The sequence below is a fragment of the Chrysochloris asiatica genome, unplaced genomic scaffold, assembly GCF_000296735.1.
Source record: "Chrysochloris asiatica unplaced genomic scaffold, ChrAsi1.0 scaffold00014, whole genome shotgun sequence".
Taxonomy (NCBI): Eukaryota; Metazoa; Chordata; class Mammalia; order Afrosoricida; family Chrysochloridae; genus Chrysochloris; species Chrysochloris asiatica.
Window position 1 is genome coordinate 23,700,862 of NW_006408532.1, and position 17,728 is coordinate 23,718,589.

General features: G+C 40.6%; 1 protein-coding gene across 1 annotated transcript in view; it reads right to left on the minus strand.

The window, feature by feature from the left end:
• The window catches only part of PRUNE2 (prune homolog 2 (Drosophila)), a 308,961-nt gene that overhangs the window by 84,766 nt on the left and 206,467 nt on the right, over window positions 1-17,728 (minus strand). The window contains exons 9-10 of the mRNA XM_006835009.1: window positions 15,425-17,695; window positions 14,305-15,091 (exon numbers count right to left, since the gene is read on the minus strand). Of these exons, the coding sequence (XP_006835072.1) occupies window positions 14,305-15,091; window positions 15,425-17,695 (3,058 nt within the window). The remainder of the gene's footprint in view (window positions 1-14,304; window positions 15,092-15,424; window positions 17,696-17,728) is intronic.

Genomic DNA, 17,728 nt, shown 5'->3' on the forward strand with positions numbered 1-17,728 from the left:
TATATATAAAACCAATTTCAGTGATGCTTACAGACTAAGTTGGACTAGGAAGAAAAGGTCTGGCAATCAACTCCCAAGAATCAGACACTAGAAACCCTATCGACCTCAATGATCTGATGCACAGCCAATCGTGGAGATGGCACAGGCCTGGGCAGTGTTTTAACTCCATTGTGCATGGGATTGCTGAGTGGAGGCCTGACTTAAAGACAGTTAAAAACAACGACAAATAGAAGAGCTGCAAGACAAAAGATTATTTTGGCAGCTGTGTCTTACTGACAATCTCTGGTTAGGAAGGAGAAGACTTAAATCTGTCTCCATCTAGCTGACATTAAGTAGTCAGTTTGCTCATTAGTGAAATGAGAATAATAAAACTTGCCTTGTCTGTCTGAAATGGTGATTGCTTGAACCAAATACAATATTTGTCACTCAGCAAGTACTTATTGAAAGTTTGCCCTGGATAGAACCAGCTGGAAGTGCAGACCTGGGACACCGAAGAAAAGAGGAGACTAACTTCTGAATTATCTCTGGCTGCATAGCGGTTACAAATCGGGCTGTGAACCACAAAGTCAGCGGTTCAAAACTACCAGCTGTTCCATGGGAGAAAGATGAGGTTTTCTGCTCCCGTAAAGATTTACAGCCTCGAAAACCTTGTACAGGGCCGCTATGAGTCGGAACTGACTCCATGTTACATAACAATAACAACAATTATTATGACCAATTCATGAAACATAACACATCAAATAATTACAAAAATAAATTAATATAAATTAGTGCCTAATTGGTTCTTAAGGTTTGAATCAAGATAAAGCCACAAACAATGAGTAAAGAAAGAAATACTATAGAGTGTATTTTATAGAGTTTATAGAGTGTCAATTTACTTCTAAGGAAAGGCAAGTTTTTGGACCATGGGGTACAACACATCAAAACAGCCAGAACTAGGAAATTACTAATTAGGCAGACAAAGTTTTAATAACGGTGGTGGGAAAGGCAATACACAATATGGGGGGAGTCAACACAACATGACCAAGGAGACACTAAAAGAATCCAAGAATAAAGAGTATTTAGGATAATGACTATAATATAGACAATATTGCAACAACAGTATTAACGAACATTAATTTCCCAGGGGATACACAGGTAAATGGGTATGTTAAAGAGGTGTGGGAGGGTGAAAGGCAACACACCTGCCTGAAGATATAGATCTGGTTGTGGACATTTCTACATACATAGCTGTTGGGGCTGCATGTATATTAATATAGAATATAGAGCACACAAGGGAAAATAGAGTATGATATGGAAATTCTTTAGACATAAGCAAACACAACAAAGGTCCTAGGCTCAAAGGTAAAGGACCATAGATTCAGGGGGCATCTGTGTCAATTGTCATAATGTAGATCACTAAGACAATGCTCTGAACACTAACTTCATGAGTAGCATCTGGAGTCTTAAAAACAATGACACAACTGTTGGTCACTTCCCTTCTGGAGCAAAGGAGAGTAGAATACTCAAGGGAACAATTATTCGAAAGGATTAATTGGCCACAAGAACCACAGCTGACATGACCCTGAGACCACAACAATTACCACTTTGACTAGGATCCCAATAGAAGGTCCAGGGCAGAACAGGAGAAAAATCAAATTCACAAGAAATCAAATTTACAAGGATGAACTGGAACTGTACCCATTGCTAGTGGGAATACAAAGTATTAAAACCATTGTGAAAAACAATGTGGTGGTTCCTCAAAACTTCAAACTAGAACCACCACTGTTGTTGTTAAGCGCCACTGAGTCAGTTCTGACTCACAGAGACCCTGCATAGGGTTTCCGAGGAGCTGTTGGTTCAACAATTACTGAAAAACAAAGATTGTTGTTCTTAGGTGCTGTCCAGTGGGTTCCAACTCATAATGACCTTTATGCACAACAGAACAAAACACTGCCCGGGTCCTGCATCCACTTCACAATTGTTGTTATGTTTGAGCCCGTTGCAGCTGCCACTGTGCTAATCCATCTCATTGGGGATCTCACTCTTTTTCGCTGACCCTATACTTTATCAGGAGTCCTGGTGTGGAGCCGTGGGCTAATGCACCAGACTGCAGAGTTGATTGAACTACAAGGTTGGTGGTTCAAGCTCAACAGTTTTTCCTTGAAAACCCTATACAGGGTTGCTATGGGTCGGAATCGACTTGACGACACTTAACAACAACAACATACTTTACCAAGCACAATGCCCTTCTTGAGGTCCCTCATGATAGTACGTCTGAAGTATGAGAAATGAAGTCTGGCCATCTTGGCTTCTAAGAGGTAATCTGATTTACTTCTTGCAACATAGATTTTTTTCTAGAAGTCCATAGTACTTTAAATAATCTTCTCCAACACCGTAAATCAAATGCATCAATTCTTCTGTGTACTTCTTATTCATTGCCCAACTATCACATGGATATGAGGTTGCTGAAAATACCATGCCTTGGCACAGGCACCCCTTGACCTTCTAACTGACATCTTTGCTCTTGATAGAATTTTTTTTTTCAGTGTTTTATTGTGAATTATATGATAGTTTACATGGGAGAACATTAGTTTTACTTTCATTCTATCGTACATCGTATCATTGCCCTGGTTACAATCCCCTCCATGCATCATCAACCAACCAAAGGGTATACCCTGCAAGCCTGCCCCCTACACTATACTCCCCCCCCCCCATCTTCAGCACACAGTTGCCCTCCCTCTCTGGATCTAAAACCCCCGGCTGCTCCATCTCTCCACGTCATTGTCTCTGCCTCCATCTCAGGCATCACTGTTTCTCTGGGTAGGGTCCCACTCTTGGCTCTTCTGCGTTGATGGTCCTAGGGACCTCTGCTCCTAGACTGAAAAATTAATCACTTCCTTCCTTGCTATAAAATGTCTACCTTTACATTTCCAACCCTCACAATCAGTCCTGATAACAATTATTCACTATTGTATCTTGATAGAATTTTGCAAGATGAACTAACATTCCTTTCAAATACCTCCACAACATAAAAGACAACCCTACACATGGACTTCTCCAGATAGAATACATAGAAATCTAATTGACTATATCTGTGAAAGAGACCCTGAAAAAACTCCATATCATCAGCCAGAACAAGACAGGAACAGACTGTGGAACAGACTACCCATTGCTCATATGCAAGTTCAGGCTGAAGTTGAGAAAAATTAAAACAAGTCCACAAGAGCCAAAATATGACCTTGAACATATCCCACCTGAATTTAGAGATCATTTCAAAAACAGATTTGATGCATTAGACATTAATGATTGAACACCAGAAGAGTTGTGAGACAATACCAAGAACATCATACAGGAAAAGACCAAATTAGCTGTCAGAAGAAACTCTTGACACTTTCCATTACAGAGATGCTAAAGCAAATGGAAAAAATGAGGAGGTAAAAGAGTTGAACAGAAAATCTCAAAGGGCACTTTGATAATGCAGAGTCAAATATTATAATGAAATGTACAAAGACTTGGAGTTAGAGAGCCAAAAGGGAAGAACATGCTCAGCATTTTTCAAGCTGAAATAACAGGAAAAAAAATTCAAGCCTCAATTTTCAATACTGAAGAATCCTATGGGCAAAATATTGAATGATGCTGAAAGCATCAAAAGAAAATGGAAGGAAGACACAGTCACTGTACCAAAAAGAAATGGTTGATGTTCAACTATTTGAAGAGGTAGCATACGATCAAGAGCCAATGGTACTGAAGAAAGAAGTCCACGGTGCACTGAAGGCATTGGCAAAGAACAAGGCTCTAGGAATTGATGGACTACAAATTGAAATTTTTTCAACAAACTGATGCAGTACTGGAGACACCCACTCATCTAGAATCAAGAAATTTGGGAGACAACTACTTGGCAAACTGATAGGAAAAGATCCATATTTGTGCCAATTCCAAAAAGAGGTGACTCAATGGAATGGGGAAATCATCAGACAATATCATTAATATCACATGCAAATGAAATTTTGCTACAGATAATTCAAAAACTGTTGCAACAGTACATGGACAGAGAACTATCAGAGATTCAAACCGGATTCAGATGAGAAAGTGGAATGAGGGATATCATTGCTGACATCAGATGGGTCATGACTGAAAGCAGAGTTTACCTGCGTTTTATTAACTACACAAAGTCTTTCAATTGTGTGGATCATGACATGTTACGGACAACATTGTGGAGAATGAGTATTCCAGAACACTTAATTGTGCTCATGAGGACCCAAGCCATGGTATTTTCAATAACCTCATATGCATGCAAAAGCTGGACAGTGAATAAGGAAGACTGGAGAAGAATTGATGCTTTTGAATTGTGGTGTTGGAGGAGAATATTGAGTGTCATGAGTTGCCAAAAGAACAAACAGAACTGTGTTAGGAGAAGTGCAGCCAGAGTGCTTCTTGGAGGTCAGGATGGCCAAACTTCGTCTCTCATACTTCAGACCTATTGTGAGGAGGGACCAGTCACTGGAGACGAATATCATGTTTGGTAAGATGGAGGAGGGTCAAAGAAAAAGAGGAAGACTCCCAGCAAGATGGACTGGCCAAGTGACAGCATCAATGGGCTCAAGTGTGGCAACAATTGTGAGGTTAGCCCAGGACTGGACAGTGTTTCATTCTGTCGTGCATGGGGTCACTATGAGTCGGTACCGACTCGATGGCACCTAACAACAACCAAGAAATGGAATTACTGGGTCATTGGATAAGCGTTCTACCTCAAGGTCAGTTGTTCAAACTCAACCAACACTCCAGGAGTGCCTTCAATTCTGGGTTACAAGAGTATCTTAGGTGGACAGTCTCAGGGGTTCCTCCAGACTCTCCCCTTCCATTTAAGGCTTGTCTTTTTAATCAGTTTGAGTTTTGTTCTACACTTTTCTCCTATTCTAATTGTAACCTTCTATTGTGTCCTTGATGAGAACAGTTGGTGATGATAGCTGGGTATCATTTAGTTCTTCTGGTCTCACCTGAAAAGGCTGTGCTTCACGTGGGCCATTAGTCCTGTGGGTTAATTTTTGTTGAGTCCTTAGTTTACTTCATTCTCCTTTGCTCCAGATGAAAAATTAAGTCTTGATACACATTACAGTATGGTTGGAGTTGAGAGACATTATTCTTAGTGAAATAAGTAAATGTAATGTCTGACCTCACTTATATAAAAAGATAAGAAAAGGCAATTTACAGAAAACAACATATATGATTAGTTATCAGGGATAGAAAGGAGAGGAAAACAGTGATAGAAATATCACATTGACTAGGGTTAGGGTTGAAAAGGAAGTTATTATTAGTACTCTCAACAAGTTGTACATCTTGTTGAGATGTACTCAAAAAGTTGAATTGGTAAAAGTTGTGTGATAAATTTAGAAGGAGGAAAAGGAGAGAGACAAAGAGTAAGAGAGTAGCTGTTCAGAAACCTCACAGGATTTGGTTTCTTGGTTTGGAGATATAGGGTCATGGTTACGTGGGACATTCCCGCTAACTGGCCTAATAATATATTAATATTCTTGCTCTATCTTCTAGCTTGTTTTATGGTACCTCGGGTCTTTAAACCTTGAAAACGCCATCCAAGGCAAAACAAATTGTCTTTATTCACCAGGCATGACAGAGGAAGAAGGAGCATCAGGAATAGAAGAAGGAAATGGAATGAACAATTGCTTCCTTTTTAATCAAAGATTTATAGAAGCATCCTGATCAAAGTGGGAAAAATGCAGAACACAATTTCAAATTATCATGGACCCCAGACTTTCTGACACCATGAAGTTCATAATTAGAATGAACTCCCAAAACAATTGCTCTGAATTCATCTTTAAACCTTAAACTAAAAATATCCCTTGAAGTCGTCTTAAAACAAAACAATGGTTCAGCTAAGCGGTTAAAAAAATGTCTGCCTTTACATAGTCCACAAAGACAATGTTCTACATCATACTTCGGTGAATAGCATCTGGGATCTTAAAAGCTCAGGAGCAGTCATCTAAGGTGCAGCTATTGGTCTCTCCATGTGTGGACAAAAGTATAGTGATGAGAATTGAAGATGCTTGGAATTAATTAGTCCAATAAACATGTGAACATCAGTCTCCATGACTAGACCAGAAGATGGTGTCCAACTGCCACTACCAACTCCTCTGAAAAGAATCACATAAGAAGGTCCCAGATAGAGTGGGAGAAAATGTGGAACAACATTCAAAATTATTTTAGAAAAAAACAAACAAAAAGACTGGGCTTACTGGTCAGAAAAAGACTGGAGGAACCTGAAACTATGACTCTCGATCACCCTTCAGGTCTGGAAAGGAATTCACCCTCATAACCCAACTTAGATAGGAGGTATTCAGGGGGACAACAACACTAGTAAAGCAGGCTCGCCATGGAATGGTCAATCATTCAAAATTAAGAGGGTAACAGTTACCTAAAGGCAAAGTTGAGAAGGGGTGGGAAGGTGGGTCAAATGGATGTAGGCCTTGCTGCTTTCAAACAGCTCGGGGGCCAAGCTAGGATGAGGTTGGGTGTGGGGAGGGCAAGAAGGTGATTTGGAACTAGTGTGTTATAATGCTTAAATTATGAGCCTGCTTCTATTTAAGAAGACCACGTCTTAACTTCTTTTCTCAGGGTGGTCTTGATCTTGGCTATTCTGTTCTGTCAATAGATCATGTATCAAAACATGTTTCCCATGTTTCTGGTTTAGAAAATAGGATTTAAATCTTACTTATGATATTGCTTTTATGATTATTTTCATAATAAAGTCTCTATGATTTTTTTCCTTTTACTCCTTCTACTCTGGCTAACCTCTTATCCTTCCTTACACCTTTCCAAGTTATGATTTCCCTTTAATGTCCATCACTAATTATATCTCTCAGGGTCCTAGTATAACTTGGGTGGATCTTAGATACTTCTGTCTTCCTAACTTCTTCCTTCATAAAAAATATTCAGAAGTCTATTTTGTGGCAAACCCTTATAAAGGGTCTCTGTGAATCGGAATCAACTCAACAGCACTTAGCAACAAAACAGCAATGGTATAAAGACATGCTGGTAAAAATATCCATGCTGGATCATATTCATGTTTTCCTCCAGATTTTAAAAGAAATTAAAATCTTCTGGTTGAGGTCTAAAAGTATGATGGGTTTTGGGCCCTGTGCTTCCCATCATGATGGAGAAGCAGTCTCCACTACCTCCTCCATCGAGCTGTCTTCAGCAGATGTCCCCTCAGTTAACACACTAGCATTCAGAACGCATACAGCGGAGTCAGAGACTCTAGCTGACATGGCAGTGTCTCCGATTTCTAACAATAATCCATGGAGTCAACCTTTCTGAGGGCTGAAGTTAGTTTCCTCACATGTAATTTTTTTTTTTTTTTATGTGAAGGAATTTTATGAAAAAACCAGCAAGGCACATACACACATACACATATATTTATATGTTGTTGTTGTTGTTAAGTGCCATGGAGTCGGTTCTGACTCATAGCAACCCTGTACAGGATTTCCAAGGCTATAAATCTTTACGGAAGCAGAAAGCCTCACCCTTCTCCCATGGAACAGCTGGTAGTTTCGAACTGCTGACCTTGTGGTTTGCAGCCCAATTCGTAACCAGTACACTACCAGAGCGAGATTTATATACATTTCTATTGATCATTCAATATTTACAATTGTTAGAAAGTCCTATTTTGTTTTAAACTTCAATGATGTGTTGTTAGGTGATGTCAAGTTGGTCAGGACTCATATCGACCTCATGAAGAACAGAATGAAACACTGTCCCATCCTGAGGTAACCTCACAATAACTGTTACTCTTGAGTCTGTTACTGTTACTGTTGTCAGTATGTCAATCCATCTCGTTGGGGGTCTTCCTCTTTTTCACTACACTTCCACTTTACCATGCATGATGCCCTTACCCAGGGAATGGTGACTTCTAATAAAATGTCCAGAGTATAAGAGAAAAGTCTGGCTGTTCAGGTTTCTAAGGAGCATTCTGGCTATACTTCTAACACAGATTTGATGGTTTGTCTGGAAGTCCTAGTACTTTTAATATTATTATCTCACACCATAACACAAATGCATCAATTCTTCTATGATGTTCCTTGTTCAGTATCCAACTTTCACATGGATATGAGGATACTGAAAATACCATGGATTGGGTCAGGCACACCCTAATACTCAAACAGACATCTTTGCTCAATGAACACTTTAAAGAGGTTTTGTGCAACAGATTTGCCTAATGTAGTGAGTCAACTGGTTCCTTGGCTGTTCCTTCCATGAGTGTTAATGGTTGTGGTTGTTGTTGTTAGGTGCCACTGAGTCAGAACTGATTCATAGTGCCCTGCACAACAGGACGACACACTGCCCATTCCAGTGCCATAGTCACAATCTTTACTAGGCCTGAGCTCATTGATGCTGCGACTGTGCCAATCCATCTTGTTGGGGGCCTTCCTCTTTTACTCCGACCCTCCATTTTACCAAACATGACTTCCTTCTCCAAGGATTGATCTCTACTGATAATATGTTCGATATATGAACGACGAAGTCTTGTCATCTTTGCTTCCAAGGCACATTCTGGCTGCACTTCTTCCAAAACAGATCAGTTTGTTCTTTTGGCAGTCCATGGTACTCTTATTACATGTAATTTTTAACTCATAAAGTTGTCAGTGTCAACTGAGAGAATAGAGAGAGTGCTTTTTACTCAAAATTGATAGCTATTATAAATTAAATGATTGTCTCTTTACTCCATTTCTCCAGCACCTGGATGTGAAGAGTCTGAACTGGAAAGCCCCCATGGTCTGTGGTCAAAGGCCTTACAGTTTGTCTGACCTTAATTCAAATGCTGTTTATGACCTTGGGAAAGTGATTTCATGTCTCTGACATTCAGTGTCCTCCTCTTCAAAATGAGAACTATACTATCACCTACCTCTCATTCAGGAGTCCTGGTGTGGCACTATAGGCTAGCACACAACTACAAGGTTGGTTTGAACCTCAAGGTCAGCAGTTCAAACTCACCAGCAGCTCCTTGGAAACTATACAGGGTCGCTATGGGTCAGAACTGACTCAATGGCTCTTAATAACAACAACAACCTCTCATTGACTTTCAGGGAAGAATCAGTTTAATGATTCTATCAATGAATCAAAATATGACCTTGAATATATCCCATCTGAACAGATCTGATACACACTAAACACTAAAGGCTGAAGACCAGAAGAGTTGTGGGATGACATCAAGACCATCACACATGAAAAAAATAAAAAAGTCATTAAGAAGACAAGAAAGAAGGAAAACATCAAAATGGACATCAGAAGAGACACTGAAGCTTGTTCTCCAGTGTAGAGATGCTAAAGAAAATAGGAGGTAAAAGAGCTGAACAGAAAAATTTAAAGGTCAGCTCAACAAGACAAAGTCAAACATTACAACGAAATATGCAACTATCTGGAGTCAGAAAACCAAAAAAGGAAGAACACGCTCAGCATTTCTCAAGTTGGGGGAACTGAAGAAAAAATTCAAGCCTTGACTTTTGTTACTGAAGGATTCTCTGAGCAAATTATTGAATGATGCAGACAGCATCAAAGGAAGATGGAAGGAATACACAGAGTCACTGTACCAAAAGGAAATGGTTGATGTTCAACCGTTTCAAGAGGTAGCATATGCTCAAAAGGCAATGATACTGAAGGAAGAAGCCCAAGGAGCATTAAAGGAATTGGAAAAGAACAAGGTTCCAGGAACTGATGGAATAAAAATTGAAATCTTTCAAGAAAATGAGGTGGCACTAGAGGCACTCACTCATCTCTGCCAAGAAATTTGGAAGACAACTATCTGGTCGACTGATTGGAAGAGATCCATATTTGTGCCCATTTCAAAGACAGGAAACCCAACAGAATGTGGAAATCATCAGACAATATTTTTTATATCCCATACGAGTAAAGTTTGACTAAAGGTAATACAGAAACAGCTGCAAGCACACATTGACAGAGAACGTCCAGAGGTTCAAGCTAGATTCAGAAGAGGACGTGGAATAAGGGATATCACTGCTGATGTCCGATGGATCTTGGCTGAAAGCAGAGAATATCAGAAAGATGTTTATCTGTGCTTTATGGACTACGCAAAGGTTTTCAATTGTGTGGATCATGACAAACTATGGACAACATTGTGAAGTATGAGTATCCCTGAACACTTAATTGTGTTCATGAGGAATCTGTACATGGACCAAGAGGCAGTTGTTCAAACAGAACATGGGAACACTGAATGGTTTAAAATTAAGAAAGTGTGCAACAGGGTTGTATTCTTTCACCATACTTATTTAACATGTATGCTGAGCAAATAATCCAAGAAGCTGGGTTATATGAAGAAAAACATAACATCAGGATTGGAGGAAGACTCATTAACAACCTGTGATACGCAGATGATACAACCTTGTTTGCTGAAAGTGAAGAGGACTTAAAGTATTTACTGATGAAGATCAAAGAGCACAGCCTTCAGATTGCATCTCAATGTAAAGAAAACAAAAATCTTCACTCCTGGACCAATAAACAACATTCTTGTCAATGGAGAAAAGACTGAAGTTGTCATGGACTTCATTCTTCTTGGATCAACTATCAACACTCAAGGAAGCAGCACTCAAGAAATCAGATGACGTATTGCATTAGGCAAATCTGCTGCACACGGCCTTTAAAAAAAGTGTTGAAAAGCAAACCTGTTGAGAACTAAGGTGCATCTGACTGACCCAAGCCATGGTATTTTCAATAACCTCATATGCATGCAAAAGCTGGACAGTGAATAAGTAAGACCGTAGAATTGATGCTTTTGAGTTGTGGTGTTGGAAGAGAATATTGGAAGTGTCAAGGGCTGCTAAGAGAACTAACAGATCTATGTTAGAAGAAGTGCAACCAGAGTGCTCCTTAGAGGCCAGGATGGCCAAACTTCATCTCTCATACTTCAGATATATTGTCAGGAGGGACCAGTCACTAGAGAACGATATCATGTTTGGTAAGGTGGAGGGTCAGAAAAAAGAAGAAGACCCCAGCGAGATGGATTAGCAAAGTGGCAGCATCAATTGGCTCAAGCATGGCAACAACTGTGAGTTTGGCCCAGGACCGGGCTGTCGGTACCGACTCATAGCGACCCTATGCACAACAGAACAAAGCAACAATTAATCAAAAGTTAACGCATTTGATTGCTAACTCAAAGACTGGAGGTTCAAATATATCCAGACATTGCAAAGAAAGGACCGATGATCTACTTCTGAAATAACCATGGAAAACTGTAGGGAGCACAGTTCTATTCTAACACTTGGGTTTGCCATGAGTCAGAAACAACTTGATGACAACTGGCTAATATTTACAGTGACACTGATCATTAAATGTCTTGACGGACATTTTACATGGTCTTCCATCTTCTCACTTCGGTCATACCTTTCCTAATTAAACTGTGCATTCCTAGAGAGCGGGGAACGTATTTTTAAATCAGTGGTTCTCAAAAGTTTGGTATGTATCCATATTACTTCGAAGAATTAAAATACGGATTGCTGGGCCCCACTGCCAAAGCTTCTGAGAATATGCATTTTTAACAAGTGTCCCAGGTGACACTGATGCTGCTTGTCTGGGGAACCCACTCTGAGAATCACTGTTTTGGACAACTCTGTCTCCTCCCAAAACTTAGCTAAGAGCCTTACATGAAAGGAGGCTTTCAAATACATTCAGTGCAAAATATTTATTTGAGAAATTTTATTAAAACAATTAATTCGTTTTTATAACAAATGCAAAGAGAAAAGTTTTAATCCCTCCCTACTGCCCCCAGTATTATAGTGGTTATGAATTGGGCTGCTAACCTCAGGGTCAGCAGTTCGAAACTACCAGCTGTTCCGTGGGAGAAAGATGAGGCTTTCTGCTCCTGTAAAGATTTACAGCCTCGGAAACCCTGTACAGGGTTGCTATGGGTCGGAACCAACTCTATGGCATGTAACAACAATTGCCTCCAAGATGAACAAATCTATCTTGGAGAAGTATAGTGAGAATGCCCATGAAAATGAGGATGTTGAAACTTCATCTCTTATACTTTGGACATGTTATCAGGAGGAGCCAGTGCCTGGAGAAGGACATCATGCTTGGAAAGTACAGGGTCAGTGAAAAAGAGGAAGAGCCTCAACGACATGGATTGACACAGAGGCAGCAAATATAACAACAGTTGGGAGGATGGTGCAGGACCAGGCAGGGTTTTGTTCTGTTGTGCATGGGATCGCTGTGAGTCAGAATCGATTCAACAGCAACAACTCCCCAGCATAAAAGAATGAGCAATGAAATTTTATTGAAAGAAAAGGTGCTAGTGATAGTTGAACACTGTCGTCTATTAAATTTCAGGGACAAGTACAAAATGTAGACAAGAAGCCAAACAATAGCTCAGCTAGCTCAAGGTTGCTTGTGTTCTGAGCTCAATCTGTAAGAATCCCAGCAGGGATACTGGGATCCATCTGCTGCTCTCTTTCTCATAAAGGGTCTGGAGTCTCTCCGGAAGAAAATAGCTTGGTTAAGAAGAAAGATGAAGCCAACTGAAATTGAATGGATTTATGAAGCTGCACTTGAATATGGTAGAGTTTTTAACTCCTTAGGCACTTTATTAACCCTCAATCTACAACTGCTCCTCTGTTTTCTCAGTTCCTTTCAGCCAGAACTGTAATTCATGAATGTCAAGGCTATCCTGGCTGTATCCTGTTTACACACAAATTAAGTTCATAGAATTTAATATTAAAGGATGATTTGAAATCTTCTCTCTACCCACTGATTTTCAGATGAGGAAACATAAGACTCAAGTTAATCCCAAAATATATAACTGGTTAATGGGAGCCAGGCTTGAGCCCAGGTTTCTTGACTCATAGTCCTTTCTACACACAAAATGAGGAGGAAGGAGACATCATTTTTTTCACCACAATTTAAGGAGGAAAAATGGTTTTCCCCTCTTCACTTAAATTTATTTTCAGAGTTAGTCTCTGAAAGCAAGAGAGTTTTATAAAGGCAACTGAGAAGAAATGAAAGACTTAAGAGTTTCCACAAATCCTGAAGCTTGAAGGGAGGAATGATGTTCTGTTTCCTACAAATGTACTGGAGTCCCTGGATAGTGCAATTGGTCAAGCGCTTGGCTACTAACTTAAAAGGTTGGTGGTTTAAGTCTACCAAGCAGTGCCTCAGAATAAAAGTCCACCCATGAAAACCCTGTAGAGCACAGTTCTTATTTTGACACACTTGGGGTCGCCAGGAGTCAGAACTGACTTGATGGTACCTTGTTTGGTTAAGTTTATACAGACTCTCAAAAACCAAATGGTGAATGAATGAATGATCAAATCATTGATTTAATGCAGTTTATCAATTCTTTAGCCTATTCTTTCTCAACTGAGGAATGGTTATTTCACACTAAGATTTTGAGGCTTCTGTGGAATCTCCTCACTCCTCACTCCTATTGTTGTTGTTGTTGTTGTTGAGTGCCGTCAAGTCGATTCCTAGTAGTAAGTAAAATCAGTTGCTATCGAGTTGACTTTGATTCATGGCAGCCCCATGTGTGTCAGAGTAGAACTGTAGGATTTTCAGTGGCTGTTTTTTAGGAGAAAATCACCAGGTCTTTCTTCCAAAGTACCTCTGGGTGGACTCCAGGCTCCAACCTTCAAGTTAGCTGCTAAGTGTGTTAATCATTTGCACCATCCTGGGACTCCACTCTTAAGACTAAGGTTCTTTCATAAAGCCAGAAGCTCCATTGGTGTCAGACTGACAGCAGTCTAGACAAGTACCGGTTTGCTTCAGAAGTGTAATGTTTCGAATCCCAGAGTGCTCACCCGGTTACTTCATTGAAAGCAAGTTATAGCACCTTACTAAGAGTCAAGTGCCACCCACTGCCGTCTTCTACCAACCTGTGTAAAATAAAGATAATAATACCTACCACACCTCAGGGTTGTGAAGATTAAATGAAATAATGTGTGCAAACTGCCTTGTACATAGTAAATGTGGAATAAATGGTAATGCTTCCTTCCCACCCAATCTCAATGTCTGTTTAAAATAAAGAAGAAGACAAAGGAGGACAAAAAAAAAAGAGTAGGTGGGGGGTGAGGGTACAGGAATAGAAGGTGGGTACAAGAATCTGGATAGCAATTGAAAGGGTTTAGAGGCTGAAAATAGACACAAATCATCATTATGGTTATCTAGAAGTTGTTTTTGCTGATGGCATGTTTTGCAATAAATATAAGCAAAGCTCCTATCATGTATATATCCCATAATTTTGTTGTTTTTCAGTTTCTAAATAAAATGATTTTCAGAAAAATAGTAATCTAGCTTTTTGCTTACCCGTTTGGTCTTGGTTTCCTCGTTCTGTGTTCAAAGAACTCTGTTTCCTCCTCCATTTCCGCTTCAGGGATAATGTTTATCTGAGAAGGCTGTGGTGAAAGCATTTCCCATTCATTGTCATGGGTGACAGTCGGCAACACAGTAGCATCCGGCCCAACCCTGCCTTGGCTCTTGGTCTTCCTTGATTGGCTGCTCAGATCAGAGGCTTCCTCTAGTGCTAAGGATTCTATAGGCTTCACTTCTCCCAGAACCTGCATCTGGTAACCCTTGCCTGGGCTGGGATCTGAGGCTGGCTTCACAGCCTCAGAAGACCATCCAGACCCTGAGATCCTGGCTTCTGGCTGACTGGAACTTTCTTCTGACATCGGATCACCAACCTCATTGTGATTCAAGACCATCCAACCCTGGTCTTGCCCAGGGCTTTCCGGAGAAGATGTCTTATCCTCTGTAGAACCAAGTCTCTCTAAAGAATGATCTTTACTTTCATTTAAGGAAGCTGACTTTAATGTGTCTTGGAAACTTGGTAACTGTATTTCTGGCAGAGCCTTTTCTTCAGCATTCATGTGAGATTCTTCTACTTCAATTGTTCTTTCTCTTGCTTCACAGATCTCTGGCATTTGAGGCAAATGTTCTTCATGGTTTACAAGTATGTAATCCATGTGTAGGGCATGATGGTCTTCATTCTTCTCTGTGCATCTTTCTTCCTTGTATTCTGACTTTAGTTGCTCAGGGTCTTTTGTAGGAGTTATTTTTGCTTCTTCTAAGTCTAATAACCCCTTATTGGCACCTGGAAGTGGAAGATGAAAGTGAAAAGGGAGAATGCAACTTAATTAACACATTATACGATTTGTGATCTGTACAAAAATAATCCATCTAAAGCGAGATATTTTAAGAAATACTCTTCTTTTGTAGAGCTGCTTAATTTTTTCATGAACTATCAGGGATGATTACTCTGTCTATGTTCCATATCACTGCTGTTACTCAGGACATGGTTACGCATGCATCACAAATATAGTTAGCTCCTGTCTAGCCACACTGGTAGGAAGAAATATCTTACACATGCATTAACAGAATGGATTTAACTAGTTTCTTTGGGTTCTTGAAGAGGGACATTTCTTACCATTTGATGGTCCTATGTCTCCACCTGCTGGTGAATATGAATGATCTGTTTCTATGTCCCAGTCAATGTCATTGGATGGAGACAACTCAACATTGGCGCCTCCTCTCACAGGCAATGAAAGGGATTCAGAGTCTTCACGGATATGCAGCATCACCAGCTGCAGTCCAGGCTGGCTGCTTTGGGTCTCGGTGTGGTTTTCCTTGCCTTTTTCATCAGGCAAGGCAGAAAGCAATAGCTCTGCAACTTCACTCCCAAGAGACTCATTCTCTGGAGACCCAGCTTCCTCTGTCTTTTCAACACCAGGAGTAGGTTCTGTGAGATGAGATAAATCAAAGGGAGGTGTGTACGGGGCCAGCGGTTGCTTCAGAATGTCTTCCTCCAATGGAGGGTCAACACCATAGAGAAAGTGATCAGACTCCTTCAGTAAGTCTTCGTCAATATTTTGGCCCACTGCATCATATTCAAAATCACCCCAAGAGGCTTCAGATGAACAGATATCTTGCTTTCCTGCATCCCCATCAACTGGTGTGTCAGGATTGCCTTCTGATAATGTCAACTTACTCATGTCATCTATTGTTCCTGTGGATGTGTTGAGACCTGAGGCATCACTGAAACTGTGGTCGAAGGCAGCTTCGCTTACATCGAGACATGTGTCTGAGACCAGCAGAGTATCTGTAACCTGGGCAGGATTCTCAGTGGCAAAAATTTGCTCATAGTCAAGCAAGGCCCTTGCATCTCTCGGACTCTCAGGGGCAAAGTCCTCTGATACCCAGTGGTTATTGCCATCCAGAGCTGGCTCTGGGTGAGTCACAACAATTTTGGTTCCCATATTTTCAATTATTGGGATTGTTCTGTCAAAAGATTCCAAAACTGCTGGTACATCTGGGCTGGTTCTGATTTCGGTTGCATTTGAATCTGTATTGTTTTCATTATTTATTTCAGAAGGTTCCAGAGAAACTTCATGAGAGGCAGGCTGAGATATGCTACTACTGTTTGCTTGCTTACTGAATGCAAAAAGTGGAATGGCATTTTCAGAATACAGTCCTGACTTGTATGGGACCAATTCCTGCCCAGGCTCCTGACTGGGCCCTTCATCTACCTTCGGTTCAGTGACATATAACTCAATGGATTCCACTTCAGGTCCCATCCAGGCACAGACTTGGTGCTCTGTCTCCTTCTTTGCTTCATAGTCATGATATACATCAGAACTGTTGGAAGCCTGCGAATTACTCTCATGGTCACAGTGAGTCAGTATATCAGGATTCTCACCGCCTGCTTTCGAACCCAAGGGCTGCTTTGCATCTATCCACAAATCAGGTGAAGCTGAGGCCAGCTGCCCAGGCTCTTGGAAATTGCCAGGTAAAACATCTGGCGCAAATGTACCTTGAGGGCTCTCACTAGGGTTAGAATCACACCACCCTGAGTGTGACTTACTGATCAATTGGGTAGGCGAACTGACCACAGGGACATTTTCTGAGGCAATGTTTGAATTGGTAGTTTCACTGGTGTATGATTCTTCTTGTTCCCACCAGTTTGTTTCTTGGCATTCAAAAGTGGAAACATGAGATATAACACATTCATTTTCACCTGTCAACATTGGGTCTGGCTGATCCCCGCCTGGCAATATGGTATCCTGACATTGCTCCGGGGTATGTGTTTCAGAAGTGAGTTCATCTGCAGCAGAGGATATGGAGATTTGCTCTCTGGAATCCTTTTCTTTAATCTGGTCCAATATTTCAAGCTGGTTAAGCTCATCAGCATCTGAGTCTAGTTCTTTTGGTTGGATGTTCCAAAGTAGCTCTTGGGAGTTCTTTCCATTACTATCCAGAAAGGTGGCTTGATGTTTATCCTTGAAAGGATTGGCACAATATGTTTCCATGGATTCAACATCACCACGAATGGGTATTCCCCAAGGATCCACATTTTGGTAAACTGAAGAATTCTTCTCTAACACATCACTTGAGTTTGGCAGTTCTCTTTCAAATGCCCTCTCAGTTGGTCTTCCTTCCTGTGGAGAGGCAGTCCACCACTCCACATTCTCAGCTGAGAAGCCAAGCCTTTCCAGTTTAGAAGTATTTGAAGTCTGTGGTTCAGTTTGGGGAGATATTTGCCACGTCTTCACTTCACAAATATCTCCTGTTTTCACTGCTTCTGGAGAAGAATTTGTCTCCCTGTTCTTTAGAGGTGAGAAATTCCAGTGATCAGGGCCACTTTGTTGACCATTATGGAATGGGCTTGATTGAGTCTCATTCTCTGCTGGTTCTGAATTGTCTACATATTCAGAACTTTCTTGAGTATTGGTTT